The 27,068-nt window shown below is 32.8% G+C and overlaps 1 protein-coding gene across 4 annotated transcripts in view; it reads right to left on the reverse strand.

The window, feature by feature from the left end:
- The window catches only part of Rbp6 (RNA-binding protein 6), a 387,192-nt gene that overhangs the window by 147,390 nt on the left and 212,734 nt on the right, over window positions 1–27,068 (reverse strand). The window contains exons 1-2 of one of the 4 annotated variants that reach the window (XM_090105935.1): window positions 8,135–8,210; window positions 6,970–7,070 (exon numbers count right to left, since the gene is read on the reverse strand). The exons of 1 other annotated variant lie outside the window; for it this stretch is intronic. In XM_090105935.1, coding sequence (XP_089962061.1) covers window positions 6,970–6,981 — 12 coding nt within the window. In that variant the 5' untranslated portion in view covers window positions 6,982–7,070; window positions 8,135–8,210. Of the gene's footprint in view, window positions 1–6,969; window positions 7,071–8,134; window positions 8,289–27,068 lie in introns of those variants that run through there. 2 more of the 4 variants (XM_090105936.1, XM_090105934.1) reach the window with 2 other exon arrangements.

Consider the following 27,068-nt stretch of genomic DNA (forward strand, 5'->3'; position numbering starts at 1 on the left):
GAAGCGCTTTATCGTAAACAGGTTTTTACGGCGAGTGCTATAAAGTACATATAATTGAAACACAACGTTTGTTATATTAAAACACTGAAGCTTTAATCAATAAAATCAATACAAAATGTTATAACAATGAATTCCTCCGAAAGTTCTTCGAACTATGAGAAACTCAATTTCAATTTCGCATTAAAATCTTGCGGCTATTTCCTATGCGGTCTGGAATCAGATAGTTTATATAAGCACTTACCAATAAATTGGACGAAATGTGCCGATCTTCTGTTTGATTATATTGTAAATTTGATTTTGCTATTAATAAGATTATTATTTTATTTGGATTACTAATTAAGATTTTAACAATCACGAAAATTTGTATTACTAGTTAGTTTTTTTGAATAGGTAAATAATAAAAGCTCTACTTAATTACTTTTGATTTCAATTCAATTTACATCACAATATGAATATTTATTTTCGATTTCTTGTGGTTTTTCTAATATATTATGTTTACATTTTTTTTTCATGCCAAGAAATAAAAGGCTTCATTAAATTCATTATAGTGCAAATGGAATATTTCATTTGGTCTTATAATTTATTATTAAAGATAAAACTTTAATTATGAGAACGTAACAGAAAGTTTTCTTGGAGTAAATATTAAAGTAGGTAGTTGTTTCCTACCATAATGTTATGCTTATTAAATATATTTATTTTTACATAATAAACATTTTTGCGAGGTCGGAAATAAAGATTAATATTATAAATATTATTCCGCATTAGTAGCAAAAAATTAAATCCGAACGACCTTAATATTCCGATGATTCTATACAGTAAGTAGAGTCACGCAACGCTCCTGCCGTTCATTCTTCTAAATAAAAACATTTTTATATGATATTCACTCCGCTTTTAGCGACCTCGACATTCCTAACATGAACATAAGAAAACCTGCCCTAAAAATTCTACGTAAGCGATTTATGTGCATATACAATACCCTTCGGGACGATCATAAACGTCGACTTCAACAAGCGTTCAATAAAAATTGAATTTCTTTCCCATAAACGAGGCAAGGACACGACAAAGATTTACCTATAACGCTATCCTATTTACAGACTTGGAAATTCTATTTGCTTAAACGTCGAATGAAGGCAATATTGTGGACGTCGCGACGCTGCGGGCAAGAGATGCAATAAGCGGTGCGGCTAGCGGAGCCGTCGCCAATTTAAAGAAAGCCCACTGAACCGAAAGACAAGCGCATTGGCGGCTCCCGAACGCCGCGCCCGCACCCGTCCTTCCCGAGGCTCCTCATATAATTTTCGATTCAGCGAGCTTTAAAATCGATTGCTGTGTGTAAAACAAAATAAGGGACTCACGTCAGACGTGCATCGCCCCACACCATAGCTAAATTAACGCTTTAATAAGACAATTTTCGCGTGGCAGGATCAAATTTACTCGCGTAGAAACGTCGCTGTGTGTGAGAACGGGGTATAATTTTGATTAAACATTTAACAGTTTTACCTCGTCATCATTTTCACATTGAAATAATGTTTGTTTTAAAACGCTGCAATTTTGCTTAGCGTTTTTAAATTGTGTGAACGAATATTCCGTGATCCTGTATGAAATTACTGTACGTTAAAAATTAAAGTAATAAAGCAATAAAGGTTTAAAAGCTTATAATTGGATAGCTAACGAGCTTTTACAATCGCATAAAGTTTTATAGAATCGAGAGATTACATTATAACATTCAGTTTTAATGTAACAACATATCACGATTAAGTTTTAGATTTAAGTTTTCCCATAAAATTTACATAGAGGTCGAGCCAATTACAATAGTATGTCGGCTCGAACAGAGTCCTGACTTGTATAAACGAGTGCGTAATGTAGGCTTATCTGTCGGCGTAATACCTGTTTAATGAAAGGGTTGATCGTAAATCTACACGTCCAACTTAATATACGCCCTATTGGTCTCTCCCGCCAGCGGTTCGTTATTAATGCTACCATCATAGAGGAACTTTACAACTGTATTGAAACTATATAAGTATGAAAGTTCGCTCTGAGGTAAGAGCTACTCGAGTTTAACTCTACTCTAATATGAGTTAAAATATGTTAAAGCGATTAATTATATGTGATCATGGATACGTTTATGCGCCGTGGAGCGCTCTATGAAGTTTTGATCCACATTTAAGCTAGATCGGTATAAATCTAGATATATGACTACTTTGATTTGTGTCTAAGAATAGCGTGATATATTTGTGCTCTAGATTTTATTGAAAATGTTTATGAAGAGCAGATTTAGGAATTTATTTAAAATGTTCATATGATTTTCTTGTATCTATTAAATTTCTATTGACTATTTCTAGATTTGAGAAACATTATTGATGAATACGAAAAAAATATTAGACAAACATTATTTTTAAGTTTGTGCAAGAAAAACTTGCACAATAATTGTTTGAATTAATTTACCATACACTGCAAATGAATCAAACGCTGTCGTTTATTTATATTCTAAGGATATCTTCGTACCATTGTTTTAATACACCCGTAAGAAGTCAGACACGGTGCCAAAACACGGTCTTCGTGTATACGCTTTATCTTGGCGCGAACTAGAATCTGCTGCCAGACTACTATTAATATTAATATCGTTATAGTGGACGATACACGGAAAACGTTTCATTCCTTGCTTTGTTGTTATTTGTAAATTGTTAATTCAATTATTATTGGTATGTTAGAAGGACTAAAAGATGCGCAGGAGATTGAAGCTTATGTAGAAGTGTTACAGTCTTTTGCGTATTAAAATACAATTTAGGAAAAAAATTGTGAAGATGAACTATAATTTTACGGTGTTTTTTTAATTGCCTTTGAAATTTTTCATAAAAATTGCCTGGATTTCAGCTAAAAAGACGAAAAAGGCAAGAACAATTGTATATTTTGCTGAGCATCTATAAAATCTCATTTTTAATTTAATTTAAAACATTTTTACGACAATTTACTTTTAATTTTATACAAATATAATTGCTCTACCATTATCTAGAAAAATTATTATCCCAACCACTCTATTGTATCTACAAATAACAATCCAAATATCTTACACAAACTAAACTTCAATACTATATTCGTGTTTCTTATCAAATTATTTATTCGGAAACCCAACTGTATAATGTACCTATTCGAAAACGCTCATAAACTACTATTGTTATTTAGTCGATAAAATGTATATTATACTGTTGTTAACTGATACAAAAATTACCTCGAACGCATAATATTTTAATCGACATAATGTGAAGATAGATGCTTTCGGATATACCGAAGCGTTGAATTAGTAAAGACAAGCAGAACCCTTCGCTCCCAAGGGAAGTAGTGGGCGCGCTATAATAATAAGCTTCTAAACAAACTACAAGTAATTACAACAAGAACAACTGCCATTACTTCGTCAAACAACTTAAGGCAATGTTCTTGTATTAAATTACAAGTAGCGGTCAATTAGAATGCTAGGGTATCAGAGACAAGTGGTTTAAGATTCACTTTATTTCAATGGGTTTTTAAATGTGTTTTGGGTGCTCTTAAGTTCAGGGGATAGAGTTGATAGTCGCACTATTCTATTTATATTAACAATTTCAGTGCAAGCTAGTTTAGACTCATGTGAAGGGAGAAAAATTTATAAAAAAAAATTACAATTTTTAAATCATTTTACAAATGAATCTTTACAGGACTCATTTTTTCTTTATACCTTCTGAGTAGGAAAAGGGAATTCGTAGAAAATTAAAACCTATATGAGAAATAAACGATGAACTCTAAATTTGGATAGATAATTAAAATGAGTAATTAGATATGTTTGTTGGAAAATAGTACCTATAAAGGCTTCAGTAACTCCCACTCATTTGCCGAAAAACAGAAAATTCGTAATAAAATTATTTGATTCAATTTTACGTTGTCTATTTTACAAATCTATTAAAATAGTTAAAATCGTATAACTGCTATTTTCTTGTATATTTTGTTTTAGAAGCTCATGAACCTTTTATTTTAATTTTCCTTCTCACTCTACTTCCATCAATAAATTATTTTATAATAATAATTAAGATTGAAACAATAACCTTGATCAGCGTTATTATATCTACATAGTACATATATATTATTAATTACCAATTAAGAAATTGATAAAATACCAAACTCGTCTATTCGTATATTTTATTAACAAAAATATTTGTAAATTAAACTCTCTTGATGCGATTTAAAATTTCATTCAATATTATTCCACCCTCCGTTTCAAGTACTTTTAGTATATAAACCCTGTCAGTCTGTCTGTCGCCCGTAAAGTGAAAAACACGTCTGCGACGGTTGAAATAATTATGAATAAATCGTGTTTTAAACACCCTCCTGCAAACATTTAATTAAATTTAATTCTAGGCTTATAAATATTTCTGTAATAGCATTCTTATTATTGGTTTCAACGATTATGTGAGTATTATAAAGAAAAACAGCGAAAGAGTTTCCTCAAGGTTCGTTCCCGGACAAACGTCTTAATAGCGTAAAACTAATGACGCACTATGATCTATCACATCCTTTCGGTCAGAAGTGATCTGTGCGTAAGACATTTAAGTAACATCTATCATCCTCCCCTCTTCAATCATTAGATGTTTGCTTCTTACAAGAGACAAGAACATCGAATTGCTGTTAGGATGGCGGAACTTGGCCAATACCTCGCCAAGCCTATAGGTATCACTTTACAACGCTTGCTAAGGGTTGCCATGGCTTGCCAGTGTTCGTGAGTGACAGTTTGAATCAAGTACTAATTAGTTGGACGATGTAATTTTTGTTATCTCGACGATTTGACACAAACAAATTGTATGTGTGTTATCGCACGAACTTTTATTTTCGTTATTACTTTATAATTCAAAATGGTATACTTCCAAATCAATTATAATGTAAAATATCGTGGAGTTAGTATTAAGGTATATAAAGCTTTTATTATCTATAGTTACTGTTTTCGATACATGTAATATTATTTTCATTACATTTTTAATACAGCGAAGCGCCGCGTATATTTCATAGAATAAGTTCGAATATTCTTAAGCTTTTTTGATGTTTTTGATAGGAAAACATTTATTCCTTCTATTTTTATACTATTGACCTCCACAACACAAAATAACGAATTTGTTTTCGATAAAAAAGACTTTCAGGAAGATAAAAATTGTGAATGTAAAATATTTTAACTTGAATAATATTTCATTGAAGAGTTGAATGCTTATAATATTTTATTAAAAGGTTTTTTTGCTACTTTGAAACTTTATAGCGAGAGAGATGTGACGAGTTTCATTGAATTTTGTAGTGCGTTTTACATTTTATTTGCTTGGAATAAAGTTTACCATTTTTTCAAGTCAATATCGAATTTATCAAGTTTAATTATCATCAGAAAAAATATAAAACCTTGTAGGTAAAGTTTTAATATTATAATGTAAAGTTCAATCTCGATGAATTTTACACCGCGGTGTAGTATTTTTTGATAGCAAAGTCGTAAGGATCAATAATTCTTCTAAGGAATAATATTCAATACTTATATACATTGTATTCACGTGTATATTTTTTTCAATAGTTTATTTGCATTGGACAGTTTTGAAATACCAAAAATAAAATAATTACACCGCTAAATAAGATAAAGATTTTTTTTTTAATTTAATATCGTTTATATTTTCATATTGATAATATTTTATTACAAGGTTCAAACAATGAATCGTCTCCGCATCTCAAGCCGATACCATAAAAGTATAGACAGTGAATGTTGGTTTATCAAAGGTTTTGTACAAAAATACGTATCTTATATTTACTTTTAAACGATCACGTTTCTTATACACAGCGTTTTCATTACGATAGCGTTTGAGCAACTTCTAAATGAGTTGATGCGATCAACAGGTGAAACTGTTCTAGTTACATTTTTGTTTTAAAAATTCTTGTTTTGCATTTTTTTTTCTATATTTGATTGTTTCGTTGTTGGCTCTATTCAACTCTTAAATGTATCAGTTTTCGTATGAAGCGATATATTTATCTATGCGCATTATAATACAATTTATTTTCACCTGTTACCATCGTTTTTTGAACAAAAAATAAAACCTTTATTTTTCGTATGAGCTATATAAAATGATTATAAAAAATGCCTCGTATTTCTATAATTTTTACATCTAATATTTTTTTTCCATTTTCAGAAGATCCGTCGTTTGTATAATATCTATGTATATTTATGGATAGAACAATTGCATTAGCGGAATCTACCACTTCCGTATACATAACATAGAGTATTTCAATTAGGTACATATTACAATATTCGCTGCACAAATATATATATCTATAAATATGTCTAGGTTAACATGCGTTATAGCCTTAGGTATATCTAATCTATGTTGATTTTGTGTTATAGTGTGATGTGCTCCTGTCCGTCTATTTCATAAGCAACTCTATATTTCTGTACTATCTAAAATTCTAAATTGTCTAAGTGCGCATTTATAATGTTAAATAAAGCTCCTTTTAATTAATTTAAATTCTTAAAAATGTAATTATTGATTGCCGAAGCTCATTTAATTTTACTTTCTGAAAGAGAACCAGCATCATTATTTTTGATGAATGTTACATCAGTAATATCTGAATCGTAAAAAATTGCAATTCTATCCAGGTTTGAAGTAGAAGTCTAGATACTTGGCACAATGGAGTCGATGTAAATAGAGTTACAAAAACTATTTTTCATGCAACTGCTGACAATGGAACTGTAGACAATACATTCTGTGTTGTATGATTGAGTTTTTTATGAGAAGTCACGCAAAACATGTATTAAGCGTCGTGGATACGATGATTCGATGTTTCTATGTGATTTTAGGCCAATTCATTTGTTATTTCTTGAATGGAAATTGCTTAAAAATTTTGATGCAATATTATGATTGTATGAACATGAAACACATTATATAAAATATTATTAAAATTTAAAATTAATCATGAACTTACCACACCAGTCATGGTGATTTATTTTTGTAAAACGCGACTTGTTGAAATTTAATTTTTCGTTTATCTACGCTTTGACCGTTATTAATTTCTGAAATAGATCACTGATAAATTATTTCACAGAATTGTGTCACGAATATCACACACATTAATAACAGATATATAATGCAATGTATTCATGACAGATCTTTGGCGCGTTTTTAAACAATGCCGAGTCGTTGCATCCGGCAGTATGAACGAGTAACACATAAAAGCGATGCACCGAGCAGCTACAGGTGATATTTTTAACTCAGTGGCGAGCAATAAATGAAACATTGAAAATAATTAATAACTTTTTAATTTCTACCAGAATATTACTGTTGTTGTTACTTGTTCACTATTTATAAACTGACTCTAATTTTAATATGTTTTGTTCGATTATTATTTTTTTCTTTATTTATTTTCAAAGTTCTAAATATGCAATCTACTTTTTACTTCAACTAAAATATTTCTACGCTCTAAACAAAACTATAAAATCTAGAAATCGTGTTATTATCATGTTTATACATGATTATTATGCATCATTACACTGCAAACAAAATATTAAACCAATGAGGCGCTTAAAAATAAAATAAACTAAAAAAATAATTAATAAGTCACCTCGATGTGCTCTCGTTCATACTGACCGAAATTTGTTAATTTAAACTCGTTTTCCCCAATTTAGTTTCCCATAAATCAGCCTACCGACGTACACAAGAAAAAGCAGGCGACTTTGAAGCGTTCACAGTTAATATCACCGTTACATGCGATCCTACAATTTTATTTCTGCCTATTAATGTAGTGACTCTTATCTTATCGCCAATTTCGTAAATTACAACAAAACTTTACGGCCAAATCCCGATTATTATTGTCGCCCGCGACGTAAGGAGTCGCTCGAGATTAGCAACAGAATAAATTGCACGGTCAGGTCGATTAATCTGTTTGTTGTTTTTATCGAGGGCCGAGAGTAGGTAAGGAAGAGCGACACAACGGCGCCGCGCGCCCGTCGGCGGCCACTCGCAGCCCCGCAAAGTGCATTCGGCGCGCACTCCACTCGACAAACTTTACGCTCCCGAAATAAACTTTTTGAAACGCGCGCTATCGATCACCGAAAAGCTGAACGCGCGAAAGACGCTCCTGGCGTACTAACCCTGAACGGCGTGCGGGTCGGGTCGGGCTCGGAGATCGGCTGGAGCACTCGCGCGGTTGCGATCGGGAGCACTGACTTGAGCACTTTGGACATGTAAAGTCGGAGCGGACACGTGACGAGAACGCGCGGCGCGGCCGGCGTCGGCGCGAGAGGAGCGGCGCGGCCGAGTGAACGCGAGCGAGGAGTCCCCACGCGCCCCACACGCCGGGCCAGCGCGCGCACGGCCCGCCCCGCATCGACCGCCACCCCCACCCCACCGCGCCCCCCCTTCCCAGCGCCACGACGCCCGACTGTTTTTCTCTCGGCACCGACCGGGGGACGCACCTGATTTTTTCCGTGATATTTTTTCCTCCCTCCTCGCGACGCGATCCGTTCGCTTTCATTACGGTTTCGAGTTTGATTTATCACCGCGGCGGCTCTGAAATATTCTTCGATGGTACCGGCTGTCGAACTCTCACCTCTGATTAGCATCGATTTATCGAAATTAGCAAATATCTAATGAGGCTAGTTTATAGAAATTTCTCTTGTAATATTCAGCAATATTATGGTATCATAAATAACAATTTTATAATGCATACTGAAATTAAATAGGCTAGTATAGTAATATAATATTAATTAATCATAAAATCATTGGGTACGCTGTAACTGTACGTAGGTATGCCGTAGCTGTCGTCTACGACGTAGAGGCGCGTGTAGTGCCTTACGACGCGACGGAACGAGCAGGTTGTCCAATGATTGGTATGCACCGATTCTAGTCGCGTTTATCTCCTAATATTTGGCGGCGATTCAATTCTAATGTTTTCATATTTGTGTCATAACTTTCCGTAAAGGGGAAAACAAAAACTCTTTTGACGACAGAAAGAAGTTATTTGTAAACGTTGACGTCTCGACATTTCCATGCAAAGTATGAGGTACCCTTATTCCATTTTGAAATTGTTTCGGTGGCCGGTATGCGGATTCGTTTTAGTTTCACGCAAAGAGCTATGAAGGCTGTCGAGATTGTGTTGTGAGTACCTATACTGGTGCAATAAAACTTTAAAGACGCTGACGAATGCAATATGAACTTGGCGCACAAAGCGTATAAAACTTCTTCAAACTTGTATTTATCAGTTATATTGGATACTGTGATATGAAATTATTTTGTAATCTAGATTATAATATACCTACATCGGGATTTATGCTCGATTCACAATGACACAATGTTAAGAAAGTTTACCCAGTGCTTTTGTTAAAGTTACGCCGCACAATATCGTAAGTTACGCGATAAACCCATTGTTCATATTTAAACCTATTCGAAAATTATTTGTTAGTAATAGAGTGTTCAATTTTCAGTAAACAAAGAATAAAGATAGGTATTAAACATACTATAATGAGATAGCTAGCATATTTTCAAGCATTATATCAAGTGTACAACACAGTTGCACATTTATGTAAAAAGACTATAAATATTTAATTCAGGAGTTTGATACTTTTCACTCATAAAATTTTGGAATTATTGATTGTCTGGAACAAATTTAATGGACGATTTAATATTTTTAATATTAAATCGTCCATACACTAAAATATTAGTTCTGTTTTATTCAATATCGTTTTAGTATAAGATGTATACAATTTGTATTTCTTAAGTTATGAAATAAAGAAAGTTTGTACACTTTTAAGACTTTATCTTTAAAGAATGCAGCAACGTGGCTCATAATAGTATATTTTCAACGTAGTAATATAATTCAAGATCAAGTCTATAAAATATAATTTTAATGAAGAATTCACTTATAACTAGAATAGTTAGTAGTAATATTTTAGAGCGGTCCAAAGCGCACATCAAAATAAGCGCAAGCACGTTTCAGTGACAAGGCTGGTAAATAAAGAAATAATAATAACACATTTTTATTTCACACTGAGTGCTCTAGTGGCAGTAACATCCGTTGATAGCTGCTGTGTAATGGCAAAGTAAACGTCAAAGTCGTAACGTTGGCGGCGTTCATTAAAAAAGTCCACAAAACAGTTTGTACTGTGTGCTTTCCGAGAACGAAACGGTTGGAATTAAAAATAATCACCAACACGGCACGGAAACAGATATGAAAAATAATAGGCGCATATCTGCGGCTGAGACGGGATGTGCGAGCGATTACGCACCTCGTCTTGAGTGGGGACGGCGTTTTGTAAATCGCCCGCTTTCCGATACATTTCTTTGTACAATCTTATACTTTAAATGATATCGGTTTTGTCTTATCCGTCGTTTCTGTTCGATCTTTGATATAGATAAGACGTATATTATGTACTCGGCAGTAATCTGAAGGAATATTACTGCTTCAATTGCAACGATAATGCTAATTATTTTCTACTATAAATAATTTTATGGAATACACGTTATATCACTGTTTCAATTTCTATGAATCATCGACACATAACAATTGTTTCCCACTTACTATAATTAGATTATGATGGTCGGCAATGGAATAGTATGTACTTGTAAAACCACCATAGCGATAACATTTACAACACTACCATTCTAACAATCCTATACGAGGTTGTTCCATCTTGTTAAGTACGTAAGGGATCGTACAGTGCTTCCTAATCGAATTACAATTGCCTACTGTGACGTAACGACAGGCTTTTGCTAAGGAATACCTCAGGGGTTCAGACGCATCGACACATCCCTGATTTCAGGAACCATTCAAATTCAAATAAACGCTTACAAAACTCATCATACACATGCTATGTTGTGATAACACTTCGAGATGAATAAATAGAGATAATTTCAGATGTGTACATATAACGCCATCTAGTTGCAAACAAGGTAATTAGAGTACGTTGACTTAAAAGAACGTTAAAAAACGTTCAATTAAAAGTTTTATAGAATAGTTTTGTCACATAAGTGTGATGAATTCTTGAGTTTTCTTTTAATATATTAAGAGTATTGTCAACCAATATATAAATAAAATACTTATAATAATGGCAAATATAATGTCAAATATCGATATGAAAATAACCCACAACTTAAACAAACAGACCCCAGACAAACACAAACAAGAATAAACGTTTTAATAATTAAAAGCAAGTTAAATTCCAGCGATTATCGGATGATTCGAGTGCGATGCCACAAAACAGATAAAACACTCATCAAATACAATCAAAACCGGGCAGGACAAGGCTTAAGTTAGGCCTGGCGATTTTCACGAAGCAAACTTCATTACTACTAGGTTGGCCATAATCCCCACCGGACAAGTGCTTTAATCTCACTCGATTCGATTCCAACTTAAACGGGCCACTTGCTTCGTTTTTACGTGTAATCCATTTTTAATTGCCTTCTCACTGTGCCGTTATTAAATTTTCAAGCTGAAATTAATTGCAATAACAAGTTTCAAAGGCCGCGATGCGACAATAGATCGTATCGATGTTAATTTATTTAAGAAACAGCTAAGACTTTTGTTACTGATTGATGTAATTCTTGGTTTAAGATTTTGGACCGGTTTTCTCGCTAAAGCTGAAGGCTCTTTTGATCCGTATTTAATAGCTCCAAGGCTTATATTGACAGCTCCTTCTCAATCTCTGCCATCTGCCTAGCATTACTAATTCCTTATACAGTCTTTATAAATCAAAATAACGAAATTTTAAAGCTGATATTGTAAACTTTGTTTGAATTTTCTGAAGAAATTGTTTTTCTTAATACTTTTAATACTTATAGGTAGGTAAAACAAGCAGTTTTATGTTGAAGTAGTGATTCCTTTAAAAATTGTCTACATATTTTTATACGTATAAATCTTTATAACAACCATGATTACTTCATATAATTATATCGTTACAAGTTATCTACATACGTGAAATTGTCAAGCCACTTGTTAAATTCGACACATTTTGCACGCGTAGTCATACATACCTACGAGTGCAAAAAAATCCAATTTGATTGTAAAATAGCAATAAATCACAGAGTCCATAACACACCTGAACAAGTGTACAATTCCGCACAAAAACCGTCGAACGTTACGAATCGGAGTACAAAATTCCATTTTGTGCCGTCTAGAGGAAATGAAGCAATTAATTCGACAGATGGCGTCGCCGTGCGAGCATTAATCATCGACTAATCGTAACTGCAGTCTTCGATTAATCCAAGCTCGATTCACAGACACTGGTGACGTCCGACCACTTGTGTTTTTTGTTATGTTTATTATTAGCTACTGGCATGGTATATTGCTGACCTATCAAAAAGGTACGTACGGCACGTGGCAAGCGAAATTAAAATATTTGAGTACTAAGAAATGTATATCGATATACTTATTTTGCTTTCTCTATTGAAAATGTATTCATATGATTATATTAAAGATATATTTAATTTATCTTATATTATTATACATGACTTAATCACAGGAAATAATTCTCATTGTAACATTAAATTGATCAATCAAAAGAAGGTAACAAAAAGATACGAGACACTTTAGGGATAGTTCTCAGATATTGACTTAAAGAAAAGTGTATTGTAATCCTATTTACTGCGACACAACAAACATTTGACGTATACGGGTAGGGAAGAAAATCTGTCGGTTAAAGAACGAGTTTAAGTCCTTTGAAAGCATCCAAACTTTCACAAAAGAGGGCCCGCATGATTTGTGAATGCGTGTAATTTTTCAAACGTCATATTTTTTTGTTACAGTTTTTCTAACAAATAAACTTAGCTATTGTGCTGGGGCGACTTTTCGGCGTGTGTGGAACCGTTGTCTTGCTCCTCGGTTGAACTTTGATAGTGTTTGACAGAAGCACAGCTAGCTTTTGATTTCCTTTACGGACTTCGGTTTGTTGTAACAATTTTCAAAATCTACTTTAAAAGTTTGCGCTACGAGTTTGCCGTACGCTGCATAGTGTTCGCAACTAAAACATAATAGATGTCGACTACCTTGTGACCGAAATATGCGACTATGAAAGAATTTATCCGCTTACAATCTGCCGTAGTTTTTTTTTATATTACGGAAAAAGTTAGCTAAAACCGTACGCGTTATACGTTTCGTCGCAGTGCGCTTTGTTTCCGAAAAAAGCAGCCGATGAGTTATGGACAGGTAAAATTGCTTGCAGCCTTTCAGTTAGGTAATCCTTTGTCGCCGTAGTATGGCAGTCCGTCAGGGACTGAACCAGCCCGCAGCGATCGGCCATTGATACCTGTCGACGCGTCTATCCCAGATTGACAGCTCTCGCCCCTCAAACTAAACAGAATTTTACAACACTCCATCAATATCGTTATCGCGTCAGATAAGACTAAATAAATGCTTTGGCGGTCTTCGAAACTTTCAGTGTTGGATAGCGTCAGAACTGAAATATGAAGGAGCTTTCATATTTCACTGAAATATAATCGATATTTTATATTCTTGTTAAGGTCACGCTGATAAGTTAAGTTATTTTGCAATACTACTAACTAACGCCTGTGACTTTGTTTGCAAAATTATCCATAACACGGAACCCTAGTTTATTTTCTTCATAACTTTCAACTTTCTTAAACTACGTTCTAGTGAGTTCCTATCAAAATCATTTCAGCCATTTTAGAAATCAGAAACAAAACAGGCTGATGACTTTATTAAGAATCGTTTTCTGTGTAAAAACCGGAAAAACGTTCATTAGCATAATATACAATATAACACAAGATAGAATTTATATTTTATTTCATTATGTAAATAATATACACATTGTAATACAGCGAACCGTGTTATGAATATTATATAAGTAGAAATGTATTCCAATTTAATCCCTCATAGATAAGTAAATATTGTTCCAATGATACTTTGCATTATATTTTAAGATAAAATAAACTCGAATTGAATTATTTATTAATTCAATACTTTTTTTAGAAGCGCTTTAAAAAATAATATAAACATTTTATTTGATTAAATACTATCATTTTTATACTGTTCATTTTAAATTCATCTTAAAATTTCTTAAAAGTTCATCTTAAAATTATAAACACAATAGAACCAAATTGTTGGACGCAATTAATACCAGCCATTGTTACCAAAAACTAAGTTCAAATTCATAAGAAATTCATATCACCAAAGTATCAAAAGTTTTCCACCTACGAAACACAAGAACAATATTATAAAGTAAATGCCAATTTAATATGTAAATGCTGTGTTTTTTGCTCGCGCGTCGCAATAGCCTGATTTTGATTTCATCATTCAAATTAGTTTATTCAATGCGAGTTACAAAACAAACTGATTAGGTGAATCAACAACTACAGGCGTTTTCGATTACGATTCCACCGTTCGTACGGCAGCTGCTTAATTAACATAATCCGATTTGGAAATAAGCAAAGTTGATTTTGTATAAACTTAACGTCGAGCGTTTAAAATTCGGACAATTCGGCGATCGTTTTAAATTCGAAACGTAGTCATTTTTCAAAAAGCGATTTCGTTACCGACTACATTCATTTACACTTAATAATTGTGTTCGGTCGCGGCTGCTGACTCATTATCATATAAATGAGAGAGAAAAAGCAACGGTCGGCCATTAATCAAGAGAATGGAGCAACAACACTGGCTAATACACTTATCAACTTTAATTCAATAATCCGGCGGCGCGAGCGCCGGCCCCGAGTTTCCTAACGTGAAAAATAACCGGGAAACGAAACGCACGACCTCACACACTAATCCCAATTAATTGCAGCGTACATAGTACTTTAAACGAGTTTACTTACTCCCTTTTATTTTGCGCTTCAATTTCCACATGTACCAAATTATGTGCATGTGCATGGATTGTATGTACTTATTACTATTACATTATGATCATCGACTTTTTATGTAGCTAAAGAAATACCTTATCTTCTATTAGTCTTTATATTATCCAGTACTTTATCCACATATATTTTCTCGGTATTTTATATTACTAGAACACTTTAAATTCGTCCATTTCTAAAAAATGTACAATGAATTTATCAATGTCAGAAGTATTTTAGCAAAGCGCGGTGTTTTTTTGTACGTGGGAGTTAAGTTTTCCCCTTACACGAATTGGGTCATGTTTATTACAGGATGGCTACCAGAAAACAGCACAGATTTCGCAGTAGTATATTCATAGCTGGCAATCAATAGGAGATTAATTGCATTTGATAAGTGGACCGCTCGAATCCGCTTTTTAGGTTTATATAAAAATGAAAAGTAATCTTGTTACCAATGTAATGTTAAATAATGCAACTGTAAATTTAACATCCGTCTTGATGCATATGAATAGTTAATTAAAAACACTTCCTTGACCAAATAACATTGTCTATTAAAAGTAAGTAAAACAAAAAATTACGCTTCTAAAGAATTTAAGCAAATTATATTATAAATTCCGTTCTAATACTAACTGACTATTATTTTACATATGATTCCTTAACTCAGCGTATTACTCTTGCAACAGTTTAAAATAAGTGATAATAAATTCTAGCTAAAAACTATTCTAAATTATACGGAGACATAAATAAGACGCGACTACGGCGTAGCGTCGTAGCAAGTGGCGTAGTCGACAAAGGTATGAGCGTAGCACCCGTCGCAACTTGTGACACCCCTGCTATAATTTGTACATCCTATTTAAAATTTATTTATTATTATATTGTATTAAAAATCCTTTTTTCGTGAAATGAACGGACGATTTATTTATTCACTTTAAAAACCATTAAAATAATTTGCGATTATTCCATAATGAAAACCTGTTTTATTTAATATAAGCCTTGATATAAATGGCAATTGTTAGTTTTCTATTAAAAGACCCAGTAAAATCACGCCACATCATTGAAAGTAATAACATTATTTTTTAATTATGACGCAAACAATAATTTCTCGTTCTAAATACGTCCGTCACATCATAATGAAAATGAATAAAAAAACATTATTCAAGTTCTTAATTCATCTCGCGCGTTCAAGAGAATGATAGACGCAATTAGTTTTAATATTAGAATAAAAAGCACACTTTGTCATAATATCAAAATCAGTCTGTCCCAGTTTCGCAAGTGAGCGCTAAGGTTCTGCGATCCAATTTCATGCTTTCGTGAGCTCATGCACCAATGGTCTACCGTCTACCCACCAGAGAAATTTCACTAACACAAAGTTATGATTAATTGAGGCAATAATATGAAGACTACACCGTACTTAGTCGCGCTGAAACCTCGGGAGACGGAGAGCCTACGTACTTGCATTTATTTCTTCTGAAACTATTCTATTTTTCACTCGACTCTGTCTAATTTATTAAAGTCAAACTTTGTACACTTAGTTATTATTACAGTCGGAATGGAATCCTTTGAAATATAGAACGTATTTCTGGAGTCATATTAAATAACGTAGATCTTTATTTACATTTTATGTATAAAGAAAATTGTAATTTTTGTTTCACTTAAATATTAAACTTAAAAATAATTTATATAACATACATATACCTTATACATTTTTGTCAAATTATGCAGTGGTTCTGTGTATGCACAAAAAGTACATAAAAGCGGAAATTCAAATTTGTAATATAAATAAATTCATTATACAGCTATAAAAGTTAATTATATCATAATATAGATAATAAACAAGTAGGTAAGTATCTATAAAATACGATCATATTAGCATTTCTAGAAATATTACGCATTATCCGCATTAAGACGACATTCATTTATTATTTTCTTTATTGCAAGCCACGTGTATGTTATTCTAGGAAAACTAAATATATTTCCAGTACTAAATACTGAAATAACGTGATATTGAAAGCGTCTCTGGAGAAACTTTTTCTAAATCAAGATTGCAATAAGTAGGACCTGCCAGCCGTTATTCGAAATCAGATAAGAAATTCAATTAAAATAAAATTGGTCGAGCGAGAATTGAGTTTTAGTGAAGGCTATTTATTCAATTTTATTTGTAGAATATTATAATTTATGCGAAATTTACATATGACTACATTTTTCGATATGGAATATGGAAGTCAGACGTAATCCCTTACGATTTTAAATGAAGATTAACTAAACAACAAGCTTAAATATAATATTATCTGAAAAAAATGTAGGTACCTCTTTTTCCCTCTTTTTATAAATGTAACTTTTTGTAGACAATTGTAAAAATAAATAAAGTATCTACTCCTTCAATAGAATCTGTAACAGTGTGTTTTTTATTTTCAGGTTTCGTATTAGGTCACATTTACCTATTGAATAAAACTCGTTCATACATAAAATACCATTACATCAGTGGTTTCACCTGATTAAAAGACACGGCATAGAACAGTAACATGTTGCTCGAATACATACATTCGCGGAGCGACACAAAAGTCTTGCTTGAGATTTTTCTCAAAAACAATGCCTATTTATACTTCTACGGAGAGTTGGATATTTCTTACAACTGTTCTGACTTTCACAGTGAAGACAAAGGGACTTCCTACGTTCCAACAAAAACTCATCCACGCCAGATGATGTGTCTATGGCGAGAAATTGCAAAAAATATGCACAAGTATATGATTGTCTATGCGTGGAATTTAAAACAAGCCGTTTTTTTCCATGTCGAAGAAAAGTGTAGCGGATGTGAGAGGATAGACAAAAGGGCTTTTTATACTTTGTTAGGTTTCTGGCGTGAAAGAGAGCGCATGTAGATGGGTCTCGGCTAAGCTCCCTGGCTTAACTACTCGTTCAAACACAAAAGTCCTTACATAAATCTTGTCACAAGGAACTCGGGCCATCTCACCTCCAGAGGTACGCACTCTCCCCTTTGAACTAAGTATTAATTCGATATCATAACCTCGGAGCCGTGGAGTAATATATTTTGGTACAAAAATGTTGAAGAATAATGTTGGCTCTTAGGTTTCAAGTTCTCTATAAAATATCTTAAATAATAGAAAATTTTCTAAGTAAATATTGTATGTTAATTTAGATGTTATTTAAATTGAGACAAAATACAATGACAATATAGATTTATTGAAATTATATTTTTGGTTTTATGGCATTCAAATGCTTTATAAATATAAATATAATTTTCTATTCTTTATAAAATTAATATAGATTTAGCTAAACAAACAAATGGTGATAATCAAATAACAACTCAGAAACAATAACAAATAAATACAAAGTAACAAAAGTTTTTCCACTCGATAATCATAAAGTAAATATTAGTACATTATTTTCTTACAAACCTCTCACAAACATGTTATTTTTATATCCCGATTTTATTATAGCTTTGGCATCTATAATTTACACATAATATAATTCACAACTTTTTCGTCAGTTTGTGCATTTTTTAATTAAAGTGTTTACATAAGTATATTTTGTTTTAATAGTCTTCGCATCAGAAGCATTTTTTGTTCTATTCTTTCGTTTGTCAAAATATTTATAAATTGCATTATATGTTATCATAACAAAAACAAAAATGAATTATTTGCAATTTTACATCTCAAATATAAATGCTCAAGTATAATATGAAACATTTATGTATTATTGTAAACATTTGTTTATCGTTCCGAATGATCTATGATGTTAAAGCCGATCAGATCGGAAGCAAGGGCTCAATATCCAAACAATTCCTCAAGTCTATATACTAAGCGCTCACAATGAAAATGAGACTATAAAGTTCCAGGCGACGCAGAATGATTCTATTACGAATATGAAATGTTATTACCTTGGACGGATTATAAGCAGGAGCAGGTTCTTACAAATGAAATTGCTTCCCTCTTTGGAATCCATTTAAAGGATGAATGATATAATTCTTAGGAGTAAAGACTTTGTCAAGCGGAAGATGCGTTTATTCGAATGGAATTCCCTGGGTTAAAGATGTGAGTGTGTGCTATTTTTTTAAATATTGTGTTCGGGTAAAATTTTCATAAGCGTTATTTTTAAGTCAGTTTAAACCTGGTTACAAATGTTACAGGGTTAGTAACTCTAAAAAAGAATGATGGTGATATTTTTTTAATAGTTTTGAAAACAAGAACTCAAATTCTACTGTTTCGTCTATACTATGCAATCACCTTATATTATCGCCTATATAAAGCACATCATGTTATGAAATTAAATAAGAAGAATACTACTTATCCCATGTATACAATTTATTTACTTATTTTACTTTTAATATACCGTACAACGATGTTGTGATATGATACTATTTACCTATATAAATAATACCTTCTATTAAAAGAGACGAAGGAAGATCCAATCGATACAAATACAAGTTTACATAGATGCAATCACAAACAAGATTGAAGATATAAACTACAAATTCGCTAAGTATATTCTAAGCTAAAAGCTTTTCATCAGTATTAGAAAGTTGCGAAGGAACTCATAAATGTTTTTCGTAGTCAACGCGTTCTGACGGAATGTTTTAGTTGGCCAAATCTTCTTATATATATAAAAATGAATCGCAAAATGTGTTGGTAAGCGCATAACTCGAGAACGGCTGAACCGATTTCGATAATTCTTTTTTTATTATATTCCATGAAGTACGAGGATGGTTCTTATGTAGAGAAAACGTAAACATGTACCACGGGCGAAGCCGGGGCGGACCGCTAGTTGTATATAAAAGCGCTTAGCAAGCGAGGTAAAAGGATTTCGGCTAATAATCTGTATTTACATGAAGCTATTGTAACGAAAATGGGAGGGAACACCGCTTTAAATCAACTAAGAAGCCCACTGGATTTCTACAATATACAATTTTAGAGTGCTTGTTAAAATAATGTGTATGATATGATTAAATTAAACGTATTTAAAATTATAAAAAGTATTTTCTAAATATAAATATAAAATGAAATAATTAATATTATGTATTTCAGGAATAAAAAACTACTATGTACTTGTGTATTTGTTTCTAATGTAAAGAGTGCCTAAATAAATAAAGTTGAAACGTCTTATTGGCAATTTTTTTGAACATTGGATATAGATAATTGAATACAGCGTATAGTTCCATAGAAGGTGATTTAAGAAAAGAGTCCAATATTCGTAGGGGAATATTTTGGGTGGCTAACAATGCTGACAAATGCAATGTAGCGACCATGTTACAGTGAAAGTATTAGAGGGTCCACTACACGGTACACGGTACACTACACGGTAGCTAATAAACGCATAAAATATTTTCTTTGTAATATTTAGTGCGTAGTTTTAGTGATATTTTAATTATCCATTGTAAAGTGACGAAATTTATTATTAAATGCCTTTGTAGTTATGTAAATTATTTAATAAATTCAAAGATGTTAAATGTACAAGATATAAAGTAAAACAACTAAAACCCAACTACGACAAAAAACGACGCTGAAAAAGTATAAAACAAAAGTTAAATTGATGAACTAATAAAGAAGCTATGAACGAAAAGATGTGAATTATATGCAATCAGCCCATGAATACAGGTAAAGTCACAAGCAAATGCTAGTAATATATATATATTCAAAATGTGCAAGTAAAAAGCTTTCAAATGATACCAAACACGGCATATTTATCTTAACTTTATTTTTTTACTCTGTATGTTTTGTCCGCTAGAGGGCGCCACATTAGATTTTGTGAAACCCCATATAGCCTATAACCAGCGGACAATTAAGACGCTTCTAATGATATGTCATTTGTCGAATTCTGATAAGTAGTTTAGAAGTTACGAGGGAACAGATGAACATACATACATACATACATACATACATATATACATACATACATACATACATACATACATACATACATACATAGCCTGTCAAAATCATAACCCTCCTTTTGCTTTGCCGTAGTCGGGTAAAAAAGTTATCGATGTAGAAGTGTAAATAATTTTTAAGTATTAATTTTAGTATAATAAATATTAAAAGCTATCGATGGTCATCTTTATAAAAATAATATAGGCTGATTTATTTTATCTCTTCACAATTCTTGTGACAAAACAAAATTTTAACTCTAAAGAAACTTTAAAGGTGCTATAGTTAACTCTAATCCGTCCAATAAATTACGTTTCACTTAAGCAACAGTTTTATAGCACTAAAAAGGCGATTTACGTTGGAAGCAGTGTAGGTAAAATTTTAAATATTATAAAATGCTAGCTTCCCTCAACTAAAAAGGTTTCTATCCTTTGAAAGCACAATCCTTTCGGCAGCCTTATATTATGTTAATCAATCGACAATTATTACCGTCCCCTTTAATTAAAGCTGCCTGATGGATCAGTATAATTATAAACAGTGTATAGATGTAAATGTTGGCACATAAATCATTCCTTAACCTTCACTAAAATAGCTAAGAACACTTTAGTACTTCTGAGTGCACCCTCGGTCAAGTGCATCGGCGCGTAAGGGCCCAAAACGACCCACGACCTGTCTGGCGTTGACAGCTCTCCAAACTAATCGTAACTAATATTGTTTAGTTTGCATCTCTTTGTGAAATGTTACGTAAATCGAGACTAGCGGGACATGTACAGGCTGTGTATAATTTTTAATGCTATATTTGTTGTTTTATTATCGATTGTATAATCTTAAAGTAGTAAATAAATAGTAGTGTTTAAATATATCGAATGTAAAAATGAAATCACATTTTAATAAGTAGTATCCATGTTTCATTCAGTAACATAAGAACATATAATAAACATTTTGTATTACCAACAAAGAGCACATTTCTTTTCTCAAAAGATATTTTCAAATGCACGAGATATTTTCTTTACGTTAAATACATTTCTGTAAATCTAAAACAGTAAAACCGAGTTGAACATCGATTAGAGAGCGGAAGCTTTTGAGATAATCCCTTTAATACCTAGCAATTTCAGTGACCGCCACATAATTCTTGACAAATTAGATTTTTGCAAGGTATTACTCGGGTAAGACGAAATTAGTGCTGACTTTGAGTCGAGTGCAGGCTTTTAAACGCGAATTAGAGGTCGCGTCGCTCAAGCGTTAATGGTGTATTATGACGGAGTGCTTGCAAAAATTACGTAGCCATTTTTAGCAACACTTCCACCGTACAATTAATAGTGACAATCGTATTAAACGTTCGATAGATAGAAAGTTAATTAAAAGAGAAAAGAACGCAAACAATTAGATTGCAAACGTATTTGCTGAACCGTTATTGTATCGCGTTGATGATACTCGCCCGTATCTACGTACATATTTAACATGCCTCCGACTTTATCGCTTTGAACGTTGCTAAACAAATAAGCCTTTTTAATTTTTCACGTAAAAACATACCGGCTCATGGTTTTGTGGGGTCCGGCAGCGAAATAATCGGGTGCGTCCAACAGCTGCCGGAAATTTTACAATGTTTATGAGGTCCATCGGGAAGCGAGCATAAATTTTGACTATTGGACGTGTACAACCGTCGCGATGAGAATGTTTAAGTGCAATAAACCAACTAATTGTATATGTATGAATACCGTATTCATTTCCAACGAACTGTTTCAATTTTAATTATATTATGACTTCTATTTCGTCCGCGTTATTGTACCTTGATTGTTACACATCGCAATATCTACGTTTTATAAATATTTATCACACCCAAATCAATTTATCAATAAATATTCCATCGAATTAATGTCGCTCGAGTATGAAGAGTAAGATAGATTGAATATTGTATAAAATATTGTATTCTAATTTATGAAAATATAAAATCGTTGCGTATTAAATTTATCCATGTCTCTATGAGTAATTTTATTGAATAAATTTAGAAATAAATAGAAAAGAATTATATTCCAGAACTGAGATATTTTCGAAAAGCCTCACATAATCTACGTTTTATTTCCTCAGAGTACTTGAAAATACATCTAAAAAGTTTTCATAATACAGTTCAACATTGCATAAGTCCGCAGCACAGCAGCAAAAATATTTGATATTCAGTATTAATCCACGAATCTCCCGAATAACGGTTCCGTACCTTGTAGGATTTCAGAAAGAAAGCTGCTTGGGAAACTTTTATCCGAACTCCCGTGTAATCTTACTTATAAAAATAAACTTTTGCATTAACTGATTTTGAATCAGAGAAGTTTGCGGGTAGGCCAACCCATGCCGGGTCTCTTAAGAAACTTACTGAATCAATCAGCTGGAAAATAGAAACAAATAAATGTGTACTTTAGTAGTTTTGACTTGATAAGAGGAGCTCGAATTTATGGAGGTGTTCGACAGATAATATAAAAGTTCACAGATAAGGTGGGCTTTACGGGGCTTCGTGTTCAGTTAGCCTGAATATTATAGAGCTTATACGACTTTAGTGGCCTGCTACAGGGCATACGATATTGTGCATAAAATTAAATTTCTCAGAATGATAACTTGGAGTCTACTACCTTTTTATCTTGTTAGATTTTACATTTTATGATTGAATAAACAACCTATAAAATAACTCTTTAATTTTGAAGCGTCTCCAAAAATTACGTTAAGAATTCTTAAATAATTTAAAAATAATATTATAACGTATAGAGAAAGTGATCTTTATGTAACGCTCATTAATTTAAAAATCGGCTCATTGATTTCAATTAATAAATAAGAGCGTATCAGAATTTTCGCCACGGAGCAAAAATTCAACCGAACCTTGCAATATTCATAAGAGGCTCTAGAAATTCAAGCAAAGGCTGATCTTTAAAAAAAATTCACTCCCTTTTTTGATAGCGTTCGAGACTATACGTGTCGTTCTTACTGAGGCGGAGTGTAATTAAGGTGCAAAGATATCCGAAGTCTGCCGACAAGGGGAGGCTCGAGGGCCCTCCAATGGTTGGCTGTGTACTCAAAACCGATGAGTGTTGCGTAGGCTGCTTGCTGTATTCTCTTTTCTGTGCCTTCAAAAGATTCAGAATAAAGTTAATTGGGTTAACGTAAGACTTTTTCAAGGACGGTTTCGAAATTTGATTTACATTCACAGTTTTACAACTCGCTACAAAAGGTTTTCATCTAACAGAATGTACTGGTAGGTGTATGATATTGCAAAATAAGGTGGATTATTTTTTGTGATCCGTGACCGCGTACATTCCCAGAGGAACTTCGCAAACTAACTGAATAGCAGCTTGTGTTCTTAATCTTAAAGAGCTACAAAACAAAACCACATTGCGAGTGTTTAACTTAACTATTTATTTCTGAAGATGGAAGTGTTGTCTTCCTTGTCTGCGTTAACTGATCACACCCTTAAGGCTCACCAATTTCTGTCCGGGCTGATTACACCTCCCCGATTGTCCCGTCTCGCCCCGGGCCTTCAGCTATTATTTGTGTTTCTTACTTATAATTTGCGAGCTCGAAAAAGTTCGACAAACACAAGTCATTTTATTGAACGTAAGAACTTTCTTCGGAGTTCGTCAGTGCGCTCAGGGATCATTCATTAATACTATTCGATTTGTACGATGCCGAAGTTGATTTAATCAGACAGCTGTGATTGCCCGAATAATAAGCTTACATTAATTTGCGACAAGAGACTGAAACGCTTTTCGTTTTTTGAATAATAAATCCAATTTGAATATCTTGTAGAATCTTCTTAAAATTGCCACGAACTTAAACAGTAATAAATATTAAATGCGTAGGTTAAGTTCCGAGAAAATAAATAATATATTTTTATAGCTTCTCAGGTTTCTATTAGGAAATTACAAAAGGAACTTGTCACAAGGAATATTCCCATATTCGTATCATTTCGATGACGTTATATATTTGAGAATTTTGCGGCAAATGGGGAAAATCCGTTCATTGGTGCGAAACGAAATCATCGTTCCAAATACGTCTCTCGACAACAAAAGCTGCCTCGGTACGTGTTTTACATATTTTTCTTTAAACAGACCGTAATATTTACTGGCTCACATGTATCGTCTTAAGGGGATAAATAATGGAGTTTCAGATATGTGCTCGGCATACGAACAGGCTGAAAACAACGCTCCAATACAACAATTTAATTTGACGTTCGAAACAAATTAACATAAATAAACGGGGAAATGTCATAAACAACACGATTTTACCGGAGTGTGGTTTCTTTGCAATAAATGAAAAGTCATGTGGACGATTTATCGTTCGTTCAAAAATGATTATTGTGCACCAAGCAATGCATCATTATTGCGATGAATATAGCACGGGTGTAATTACCGTGGTTTCAAATTAAGCTCGCTTTAAACTTATTATAGATACACGTATCTTGCAAAGTGTTCAACTATGATAGTCGTTATCGTCTACGTACACAATGCTTAGTTGAGATCGTTCGAGTGTTCTAGTAAATATGCATTTAAAATTTAATTCAGATTAAACTAAGATTTGAGATAAAACACGGAGTAATGTTTGTGTTTTTTATATAGGATTAGATGATACTTGAGCGGGTTTTAGCGACGAGATAAGATTATCATTTTATAAAAAATACACACATAAGTGTGAGAAAAATTAAACTAATGTAAAATGCGTATATAATATGTTTTAACGTACTTACATGGTTTCTTTTTTGTTACACTGTAAAGAGAGGATGTCGTCGTTAAATTATTGTTATTTTATTGCCACTTTAACGGTAACCACACTCAAATATTACTTGTGAAAAATAATTGAAAATACTTGAAAATGCTTTAGAAGCGTATTTGTATCGGAAATCTATTACCGCAGAAAAAGTAATAACAGTTTTCTTACAATCATCACCATTACTTAATAATCCACACATTTAAATTGGCACTAACCTTTAAATATAATATTCATAGCCCACACAAACGGGTAGCTCACGCAAACGGGTCTAGAAAGACGTTAGGAGCTAAGCATCAGAAGATGGATAGCGGGGTAATCAGTTAATGCTTTATGCGGTTTAGCGCAAACCGGACGGCGGTCTTGTATGCGCATAAATATTGATACAAATTAAATTGCGACACCGACCGCTAATACGCTTATGTTGGTCTTAATAAAATATTTACAAGATCATTTCAGTTCTCTCTTTGGGGTTTATTTGTTTTTTGAATGCGGTTCAGATAATGTAATGGATGTTGTTGCTTGTATTGCTGGTTATGCGTTTAGAAAATACTTTGGTGTAATATTTATTACATTACTGATTGTGAAAAAGAATTAATGGCTATTTCGGTTTTATTTTCACTTTCACCTAAGAATTAAATAGGAACTATTTTGTATTAGTACTTTTGTGTTTAAATGTCTCTATTACTATCTAGCACTACATTATTAGCGTTAAACGAACTCATTTTAATATATTGCAGTATTATTCCACAAGATCCATCATGATTACTTTACACGGGTAGAGTTATCAGTAGAGTAGTGGTAGAGTACTAACTATCCTACGTACTATACTAATGTAGATATACCATTGCTAGAGTAGAGTACTAAAACTTGTAGAGTAGTATAGTAGTATAGCTAGTTCACTCTACCCGTATACAGCAGCCATTAGATTATCATTTGTATGTATAATATATACTGCCACATAAAACGCAATGCGTCTAAAAATAGCAAAAGTAAGGTGCGCATTTAAAAGATGGATGACGTTATTCGGACAATTCCGTTATCAGTGAGGGCGGGCCGCTCGTATACTTAAGGACTCTACCCACTATACCGTATCATACTATGACCGTTATAGGAACGTGTCAGGGTCGGAAATCAACACGATTAATGAATAAATGATTTTTTTTTATTGCACACTAAATATTATATTACAAAACAACAACAAACGGAAAATTTGATTAGGTCTTTAATCTAACGCTCTTACTCACAAGTTTTACCCCCAAGCATTTCTTATTCAGCACACATATAAAAAGTATCTATTTATTTATATTTTTTATTTTGATATTTATTTATTTTTTGTTCATTTAAGTTTCATCTAATAGTATAAATCATAAAGAATAATATATCAATTGCAATTTATTCCTAAAACATTAATAAATCGACATTTCATTTACATCCATGTCTAGTTTTTTTTGTTTCTTTATATTTTGTATTGATGCTCACAATACAGGCCACGAGTCTAGTGTGGGCATCTTGGTTCAAATGATGTATAGAGTACACTACATATATTTACTGTGCTAACAGCTTTATTGTAATAAGTTCAACGAGATTGTATGCTTGATTTTTGAATAAATAT

Source organism: Colias eurytheme, chromosome 9 (assembly GCF_061535395.1).
Source record: "Colias eurytheme isolate Ceu_HAF_F1 chromosome 9, ilColEury1 Martin Lab GWU primary, whole genome shotgun sequence".
Taxonomy (NCBI): Eukaryota; Metazoa; Arthropoda; class Insecta; order Lepidoptera; family Pieridae; genus Colias; species Colias eurytheme.